General features: G+C 33.2%; 1 protein-coding gene across 1 annotated transcript; it reads left to right on the plus strand.

Annotated features, from left to right (window-relative positions):
* Positions 1 to 2153: 2153 nt before the first annotated feature.
* Positions 2154 to 9431, plus strand: LOC143554952 (putative phospholipid-transporting ATPase 4). Its single transcript, XM_077044605.1, has 11 exons — positions 2154 to 2394; positions 3157 to 4964; positions 5260 to 5370; positions 5442 to 5718; positions 6191 to 6279; positions 6674 to 6758; positions 7005 to 7214; positions 7794 to 7919; positions 8198 to 8296; positions 8382 to 8573; positions 8645 to 9431. The coding sequence occupies exons 2-11, from the start codon at positions 3187 to 3189 to the stop codon at positions 9320 to 9322; spliced, it is 3645 nt and encodes a 1214-aa protein (XP_076900720.1). The 5' UTR covers positions 2154 to 2394; positions 3157 to 3186; the 3' UTR covers positions 9323 to 9431.
* Positions 9432 to 10643: the final 1212 nt, after the last annotated feature.

The raw sequence follows: 10643 nt of genomic DNA on the forward strand, positions 1-10643 counted from the left end.
TTTTAACAGTTGTTTCTCTATACCAAAATGATAATTTCTATTATACAATGTTAGTCATATAATCTAAATGGTAAACTATAACAATGTCTTATACAAAATGGAAGCTTTGAATTGGTTTTTTAATACCATGTTATCAAAACTCAACTGTTGGCAAATATCACTTTGACTTGTTTTTTGAAATAAGTGGGATCCCTCGTTGTGAGGCCCACCACTCCCACATACCCACGGTCCACACCCAACCCACCATGACAACAACATTAATTGAAATTTGAAAAGGTTTGTTTAAAAACATGTTGATATAAGTTACAACAATATCATCTCGAAGAGCATTCTCAAACCATTTTTTATAACTATGTGGTATGAGTTTTATAAGTTATATGATATGATTATAACTAGAGGAGAGAAAATGTTACACATGAGAGATTAAAATGAAACACTGAAGACTTTTATATTTTATTCAGTTTAAAGTCTTAAACAATGCCATAAATCATGTATTTCTTTTAAAGTTTTATGTGTACATCCATGATCCATGAAGGGATGACATACATCCTTATCGTTTAAAATCCAACTACACGCACATGGAGTAAGTATGAAGCCGCCACCTTGCCCAAGATTACGTCAGTTAAAATTAAATAAGGTATACTTAATTTATAAATAATAATATATCATAAAAGTTAAATAAGATCACGTCAGTTAAAACCCAACCACGTCTGTTTTTAACTTTTATTTATGTTGTTTCAAAATTATTCATAGAAATTCTGATTGGATAAAAATTTCTAAAATTCACTAGGATAGACATTGTAGATTAAATCTGACATCCAATATGAAAGTTAAAAGTATCACTAGTTAAATTACAATAAATATAATTAGTGGTCAATTAGCACGGTTTGAATTATTAAAAATTAAATTATCTATATTATATTATAAAATACTTGAGAATGGTAGTTTAAGAAATTTTTAGTTTAAGAGTTTTACAACAATTAATACATATAGTACAACATTTGATGCAAAAACACTAATCATTAATGTATATTATTTATTAATACATATTTAATTCATACATTTCGTATATATTCCATATACATTCTGTGTTTAAGACCGTCAGATTAGAGATCATATTAGATTTAACTCTTACAACCCGTCACAAAACACGTACCATTCACCGGTCTATTTATAAACACAAAGACAAGTACATTAATCTATAATATATATAAACGAAAACCTAAAAATCCTATGTGTCGCGATGTGGTCGCTTCCCTTTTTTTTGGAGTCACCAGATTTCCTTGATTTTTAAATGGAGGCTTCTCATGCATTTGACCCGAATGCATGAGTATGGGTCTAATCAAACTCATATATTTCTTAAACGGGTTATAACATCTCATTACATTAAAAATTAATCTCACCAAAATATCTAATATAAAAATTCTAAAATGTAGGGATATACTAAAAATTAATATATTATTTATTTAAAAAAGATATATTATTTATATTAAAAAACCAATTTTATAGTAAAAAAATAAACGGGTTTTGGGTCTCATCAAACTCATATAGCTTTTAAACCGAGTTATAACATCTCATTTATTTGTGAAACAATTTATCATCAAATCATATATATATTATTAACTTTCATATAATAAAAAAAATAAAAATTCAAAAAATAAATAAATAATATAAAACAACTCCGTAAACAAATAAAACATTAAAAGCTCTATGGTTGTTTCTTACATTTACTCAAACCACCATATTGTTTTATTTGTAAATGAGCATTTTACCCGAATTCACGGGAGGGGTAAATCTCACCAAGTATTTGATATAAAAAAATCCTATAAAATATGGATATACTAAATATTAATATTCAATTTTTAAGAACAATATAAGATTTATAATAACAAACAATTTTATAGTAAAAAAAAAGTGGGTCACAGGTCTCATCAAACCCATAGTTTTTAAACGGGTTATAACATGTCAGTTATTTGTGAAACTATTTTCATCATCAAACCCTAAGTATATTATTAGCTTTTTTTATAATAAATAAAATTAAAATACAAAAAAATATGAATATTAGACACAAAAAAGAAAACACAACCCCCGTAATAGAGGGGATAAAAACTAGTTAGCTATATTCTCCAAATGGCGTTTAGTTTATTTTTTATTATTATTAAATTCAATTTAAATAAACTAGAATTTAGGGGGCAGTAGCCGCCCCGTAATATAGTGTGTAAAACATTCCTCATTTGATTTGATTTGATTTCAGACGAAAACTACATAAAAGGCTTTCTGTTTTCTTTATAATAATATTATTATTATATTAATATCTTCTTCTTCTTCTTCACACGGATTCCCAGCTGGCATTCTGTGATCTCATCTGGGTCTGCTTCAATTTCAAATTTTCAGGTACTCTTATTATGATTTCCACCGCTTCTTAATTGTAATTAACGATCTGGGGTTTCTTAATTTCGTGTTTTGTTTAATGGGTTTCAAGATTTTGAATTAATTTCATGGATAATGCATATTATTCTCTAGATTCTTGATTTTCTTTAAGCTGATTTTAGAAGCAGATCTCTTTTTCTCTAATTGGGATTAGCATAATTGATTTGTATTATTAATAATGAATTAACATGTAAGGTAATTTGAAGATGAACCCCTTTTAGTAAAATGTATATTAATTATGTTATTCAAACAAAGAATTTGCTTATGCACTAATTGGGATTTTTGAATTTGGTAAAAAGGATTAGTTTTTTTACGGTTAAAGAAGCTTCTGTAGCTGTCAGTTTTCAGTATATGCAAAATCCTTGTTTGGTTGAATTTGAATCTAATAGTGTGATTCAAGCTACAAACATGCTTAGACTCCAATTGGGAGTTTTAATATCAGTATTATTTATGTCTTTGCATTCCTTCTATAAGACGAAAAATTATTGTGTGATTGTATATTGTATTTTTAGTTTAGAAGTAAATAACTAGAGATTTTGTAGTTTAATTAAAGAATCATATTTACTAAATCAGCATGTTATTGTCCAATTTGAAACGAGGCAACTCTTAAGAATTTATCAATTCTATTAGTATTGCTCCAGAACAATCATTTAAGTTGATCATTTCTGTAAATATTTTACGCTATGCTATTTGATTAATTAAATTATATTTACACAGGTTTTTGAGTTGTTGGCTTGGTGAGATATTAATACAATAATGGCTCACGGGAGAATACGGGCCAAGCTTAAAAGAAGTAGTCTTTACACATTTGGATGCATAAGACCACCTGTCGACTCAACAGACGAACCTCATCAATTTCACGGGCCCGGTTTTTCTCGACATGTTTGTTGTAACCAACCACATTTACACCAAAAGAAGCCATTCAAATACCGTAAGAACTACATATCAACCACAAAGTATAACATAATCACTTTTTTACCAAAAGCCCTCTTTGAGCAATTTAGACGCGTCGCAAATGTGTATTTTCTCTTTGCTGCATGCCTATCATTCACACCCGTTTCACCCTTTTCGCCTTATAGCATGATGGCACCATTAGCTTTTGTTATCGGGCTCAGTATGGCTAAAGAAGCGGTTGAAAACTGGCACCGGTTCATGCAGGACATGAAGGTAAATATGAGGAAAGTTAGGGTTCATAACGGAAACGGTGTGTTTTCTTTAAAACCATGGATGAATATACGCGTTGGGGATGTGGTAAAAGTGGAAAAAGATCAGTTTTTTCCTGCGGATTTGTTGTTATTGTCATCGAGTTATGAAGATGGGATTTGTTATGTTGAAACTATGAATTTGGACGGTGAGACGAATTTAAAAGTTAAAAGATCTTTAGAAACAACTTTATCTTTAGATGATGACTTCGTGTTTAAAGATTTTAAAGCAACGGTTAAATGTGAGGACCCGAACCCGAATCTTTATACGTTTGTCGGGAATTTGGAATATGAAAGACAGTTGTACCCGCTTGATCCTAGTCATATATTGCTTCGTGATTTAAAGCTTAGAAACACAGGCCATGTTTACGGGGTGGTGATATTTTCGGGCCATGATAGTAAAGTGATGCAAAATGCTACAAAATCCCCTTCAAAAAGGAGTACAATCGAGAAACAAATGGATAAAATTATTTATGTCCTTTTCACCCTTTTGGTGTTGATTTCATTAATAAGCTCAACAGGTTTTGCCCTCAAGACAAAAAAAGAAATGCGAAGATGGTGGTACCTGCAGTCTCCGGATGAACACAAGTTATATGATCCGTCTCATGCTTCACTATCGGGGTTTTATCATTGGATTACGGCTTTAATTCTTTACGGGTATTTGATACCGATCTCGCTTTATGTTTCCATAGAGCTCGTGAAGGTTTTACAAGCGGTTTTTATAAATCACGATTTGAACATGTACGATGAAGAAACTGGTACTCCTGCTCAAGCCCGTACATCAAACTTAAACGAAGAGTTAGGGATGGTGGACACGATTTTATCTGATAAAACTGGGACTTTAACATGTAATCAAATGGATTTTTTAAAATGCTCGATTGCAGGGGTCCCGTATGGCATACGGTCAAGTGAAGTCGAGCTGGCGGCCGCCAATCAAATGGCTATGGATCTTGAAGGGCATGACGGTCATTTCGCGAGGTCTAGTGGACAAAACGGGTCGGAAATCGAGTTAGAGGCGATAAAAGGTTCTAAAGATAGTTTGGGAACGGTGATAAAGGGTTTTAGTTTTGATGATGATCGGTTAATGAATGGGAATTGGGCCCACGAGGCGAATCCGGATGTTATATTGTTGTTTTTTAGGGTTCTTGCTCTTTGTCACACTGCGATTCCTGAGTTTAATGAAGAAAATGATAGTTATAGTTATGAGGCTGAATCGCCTGATGAAGGTGCGTTTCTTGTGGCTGCAAGAGAATTTGGGTTCGAATTTTGTAGAAGAACGCAATCGAGCATATTTGTTCGTGAGAAGACTCCTTCTCAAGAATTTGTTGAAAGGTTTGTGCTTTTGATTGTATTAATGTTAGATGTATAACTTTGTTAAGGCATTACAAATTTGAACTGTTTATGCAAAACGGGCCAGTTTGTTGGAAAATGGGTCAAACTGGCTGTGGTCACACGGTAGATAGTTGCCCAACATGTTACCTTATATTAAAAAATTAAATAACTATTTTATCTGTAAAACGTGAAAAGAGGAGAAAACTGTAAGCGGGTCAACATGACCCACTTTGACTTGTTGCTATTTTAGTAGCAATCATTTGTAGTATTATTTTTTGCATATTCTTCTTTACAGGGAGTTCAAACTTCTAAATCTTTTGGATTTTACAAGTAAAAGAAAACGGATGTCGGTTATTGTTCAAGACGAGACTGGACAGATTCTTTTATTGTGCAAAGGCGCAGACAGGTCGGTTTCTGGTTCTCATTTTCAACACACCTATGCATATATATCATACATTTTTCTGATTTTTTTTGCAGCATAATCTTTGAGCGTTTATCGAAAAATGGAAGAAAGTTTGAGTCGGCCACTACAAAGCATTTAAATGATTATGGGGAAGCCGGTTTACGTACACTTGCACTTGCTTATAAGAAACTTGAAGAATCAGAGTACAAATCATGGAATGAAGAATTTATAAAAGCAAAAACTGCAATCGGTGGTGACAGGGAGGCAATGCTTGAACGGGTTTCTGACATGATGGAAAAAGATTTGATTCTTGTTGGTGCAACTGCTGTGGAAGATAAACTGCAGCCAGGGGTATCGAATGAGAAATTTACAGTTTTTAGTGAGAGGTGGCAGAATGGGCTGGTTGGGTAACGGTCAAGACTGGGTCTTTTTGGGTTTGGGTTGACACGGGTTGGTTCTATTGAAAGGCCTGTTCTTTGATTTGGGTCAGTGTGTTGTTTACTGGGTCAAAATGGGTTGTTCTTTGGGTTAGGGGCTGAAACATGCTTGGTCAGGGTCAAAACGGTTCATTCTTTTTTTTGGTTCAGGTGGGTTGCGTAAACGGGTAGAAATGGTTATTTTTTGTTTTTTTTTTGGGTCAGGTAAACGGGTCGAAAAGGCTCACTCTTTAATATGATCGGTCGGGGTTGTGTAACAGCTCAAAAAGTGGGTAAATTGGTTGAAATTGTTGCCTCTATAATTCTTATCATTATGTCATTACTTGTTATTATTATTATTATTATTATTATTATTTTGGTTGTTTAATTTCTTTTTATTTGTATAGGTGCCTCAATGTATCGACAAATTAGCACAAGCTGGTCTTAAGATATGGGTATTAACAGGCGATAAAATGGAAACTGCAATCAACATAGGGTAATGTCTCTCACCCTTTTAACTTGATTATTGTGAATGAAAGTTGTTTTTTGAGTGTTTGTGTGAAGGATTAATTTCATATAAATCTTTTTAAAAGTCAAAATTTCATATGATACTTTCTCAGTTTCTAAATGTAAATATGATTTGAAATTTAATTATGTTTTAGAAATGTAAATATTTAGAAGTACATACATGTTGAAACACACACTATGAATTGCCCCTTGTCTAAAAGTAATTATGGTTTCGGGGGTTATTTGGAATGAATATGAAAAACTAATCAGATTTGGAGACGAATGTAGGAAGTTATTTTAAGAAAACTAATAATTGCGATAAATGTTAAAATATCAAATTTTTATTTATTGATTTTTCAAATTGCAATGATTACTTTGCGCAGGTTTGCATGCAGTTTGCTTCGGCAGGGCATGAAGCAAATATGTATATCAACGAATGTTGACACGTTAAACCAAGATTCCAAAGAGGTACTTCATTGTTGTTTTTAAATTAAGGCACTTCACAGTTTTATTTAAAACTACATAGCTAGTTAAAAAAAGGCCAACATTTAATGTCACTTTACGTAAAGTGCAGTTAGTTAATATTATTTTGTTACCGATCAGGCTGTCAAAAGGGTAAACATAATATGATATACTAATTCAATTAAAATTTGCAACTTTAGTTTCATTTATGGAATGCGGTTAATTTTTTTATTTTTATTATGTTATGATCAGGCTGTAAAGGAGAGCATTGCAATGCAAATCACTAATGCATCTCAAATGATAAAGCTTGAAAAGGACCCACATGCTGCATTTGCATTGATTATTGATGGAAAGACGTTAACTTATGCTTTAGAGGAAGATTTAAAGCGTGACTTCTTGAATTTAGCAGTTGATTGTGCTTCTGTTATATGTTGTCGTGTTTCTCCTAAGCAAAAGGCTATGGTAAGATCATTTAAAATAGATGCGGTAATGGGTCAAAACAACTTTGGGTGGAAATAGACTGGACAGGGTTGTGTTGACCTGCAAACAATTTCGGTTATTTCTAAGGTTTTTTAACATTGAGGCGCCAAAATGGGTTGGGTTTACCCACAAACCACTTTTTAGCACATTCTTTAGGAAACGCCTTTTTTTGTCCTTATTTAAAAATACCTTATAAGTAATTAATGGCTTAATTAATTTTACAAAAACAGCATTACTTTTGCATGGGTAGAAATGTGGTTTTACCAGCAATAAACATATTTTTGTACAATTTTCAGTTTTTAATAATAATTAGTGTGATAGTTACGATTGCAAATAATTTGTTACAAAGAAAACAATTTAGAAAGTTGTATGCGTTAAAAGTAGACTCTGGGCGACTTTCAACCCGATTCTATTTTAGCTAACATTTTTTTTTCTTTATATTTTACCAGTTTGACCTTGTTAGCAATAAAACATAGCAATAATGACCTATGTTCTGGTCACTTTTTTTGGGTTCATTTGAAATATTTTATTCTTAAATTTTTATTATTGTTTTGACATTAGGTTACAAGATTGGTGAAAAAGTACACAGGGAAAACGACTTTAGCAATCGGAGATGGTGCGAATGATGTTGGAATGATTCAAGAAGCCGATATTGGTGTTGGAATTAGTGGTGTTGAAGGAATGCAGGTTTGTATTTGATGCATACAAGCTTGTTTTTTCACATGTGTAATTGGTTTTGAAAAGAAACAAAGTTTTAGAAAAGGTTTATTGCACCAAAATTCAATTTAGAGTTTAGATTTAAATGGTGACATGGCACATCACAACATCATCATAAGTTTGGTGTCACATCACCGTTTAACCTTCAATACACGGTGAAATTATGTTACAATGTTACATTATGGTGTAACTAATCATTTTAGATTTTTTTTGTTATTGACTTACAGACTTTATGACAATATGTGCAGGCTGTGATGGCTAGTGATTTTGCTATTGCTCAGTTTCGGTTTCTTGAGAGGCTTCTAGTTGTGCATGGTCACTGGTGTTACAAAAGAATTGCTCAAATGGTAAAGATATAAACAAATTGGGACTGTTATTTGTTAATGTGTATATATATTTATATTGATTATTGACAATGATTCTTTGACACAGATATGCTATTTCTTCTACAAAAACATTGCCTTTGGGCTTACATTGTTCTATTTTGAGGCATTCACGGGCTTCTCGGGTCAGTCAGTGTATGATGATTGGTATATGATCTTATTCAATGTTGTTCTTACATCATTGCCTGTGATCGCACTTGGTGTATTTGAACAAGATGTTTCTTCTGAGATTTGCTTACAGGTTAGCTTTTACTTCCAAACATACATATATACATAATAGTATAATACTTATGCCTCTTTAAATGACTGCAGTTTCCCGCACTATACCGGCAAGGACCGAAAAACCTATTTTTCGATTGGTACCGGATACTCGGGTGGATGGGAAACGGGCTCTATTGTTCCTTAATCGTCTTTTTCCTCAACATAATAATATTCTATGACCAAGCTTTTCGGGCAGGCGGGCAGACAGCCGACATGACCACGCTGGGGACCGCCATGTTCACATGCGTCATCTACGCAGTAAATTGCCAAATCGCTCTCACGATGAATCACTTCACTTGGATACAACACCTTTTAATCGGTTTCAGTATCATCGCATGGTACGTGTTTCTAGTATTATATGGTATGTTGCCTCCGGAATATTCCGGAAACGCATATGGAATCTTTTTAGAAGCACTCGCTCCTGCTCCATTATTCTGGCTGACCACTATGTTAGTGACGGTTGCATGTAATCTCCCGTATATGGCTCATATTTCGTTTCAGAGATTGTTTAGTCCGATGGATCATCATGTTATTCAAGAAATTAAGTATTATAATAAAGACGTTGAAGACCAACATATGTGGACCCGCGAAAGGTCCAAAGCTAGACAAGAAACGAAGATCGGGTTTTCTGCACGAGTGGATGCTAAGATTAGACATTTTAGACAAATGTTGCAGAAGAAATCATCGGTTTTGAGTCCTCGTGTTGCTTTGGCTGCGACAAGAACATAGTAGTTTTGATTTTTAAATTTTAAGTTTTTTTTTTGGTTTTTTTATAGAAGTTCTGAATCATGTTTATAGTCATGTGTAGGTTTTATATTTTCTGGTGAATTTGTGGTTTTTTAATTCATTCTTGATACATGGAGAAAGTATAAGTTGACATTGGTATTTAGAATATTACAAGGCTTGTTTTGCAAAAAATGCAAAGTGAAAATGGTCAATATCATATGCGTTGACATGGACCAATTTGGCAATGGCTTTTCTCACGGATTTAGTATAAGAGCAATGGAAATACCTCTCACGGGGCACCGTGAGAGGCCTTTTGGCGGCGTGAAAGTGGCAGAACACCACCCCCCTTCATCGTGAAGGGGGCTCCAAATTGATTCCGCCAAAGGTTTGGCGATGGTGAAAAGGTGGTGAAAATATTATGGGGTATTTCCGGTGAAATTTGGAAGTGTGAAAATGGTATGTGAAAACTGATGTGGCGTATACGTGGCGTTTTCACTCCCCTGTTTCACAATGGTATGTGAAAACTGATGTGGCGTATACGTGGCGTTTTCACTCCCCTGTTTCACAACCCATTTCCATTGCTCTAAGTTGAGGAGTAGCCTGTAGTGATTTTTTTTCTTAATCATAATGGGAAGGAGGGAAAATTTATTCACTAAAATAGGTGATTCTAAAAGTATTTGACTTATCCTTTTCTTTAACAAAAAATAAAAAATAAAAAAAAATCTATTTCTTAATGCCCATATAATACTAACATTTTTAAGTTGGGATCTTATCAAGTTACGGGCTTAAAGCCATAGATTGATTTTGTTGGCCCAAGGGCCGACCTTGAAAATAGTGAAAGCATTTGTAAACGCTTACGCCTTGTTCTTGAGTTTTTTAACCAAGGAAAGAAAAGGAAAGGAGAGGGAAGGATAAGAAAGGGAAGAGAATAGAAGGAAATTATTTTTAATTAAGTGTGTTTTTGAGTTAGAAGGAAATTGGAGGAAAGGAAAGGATAACTATGTTAAAAAATAGTTATCCTTAGTAATCATCCCATTTTTGGGAGGATAACTTATTGGGAAAATACATTAATTTAATCCCTCATAACTCCTTCTACTCATTTCCTTTCCATCATAAAAAAAACCCAAAAACACCCATTTTTTAACTATCCTTAGTTTTCCTTTCCTTTTCCCCATTAAAAAAACTCAAGAACAGGGCGTTATAAACTATTTTCATTTTTATAATCAAGGTGGAGCACAATTTATGACAATAGCCCGGTTCAAAAGATGACATAGTTATTCACATTATATCTACTATTATAATAAAAAAAATGTTGGTTGAACCA

The sequence above is a fragment of the Bidens hawaiensis genome, unplaced genomic scaffold (assembly GCF_021521415.1).
Source record: "Bidens hawaiensis isolate Kalapana, Puna unplaced genomic scaffold, B.hawaiensis_p1.1 tig00017886_1, whole genome shotgun sequence".
Taxonomy (NCBI): domain Eukaryota; kingdom Viridiplantae; phylum Streptophyta; class Magnoliopsida; order Asterales; family Asteraceae; genus Bidens; species Bidens hawaiensis.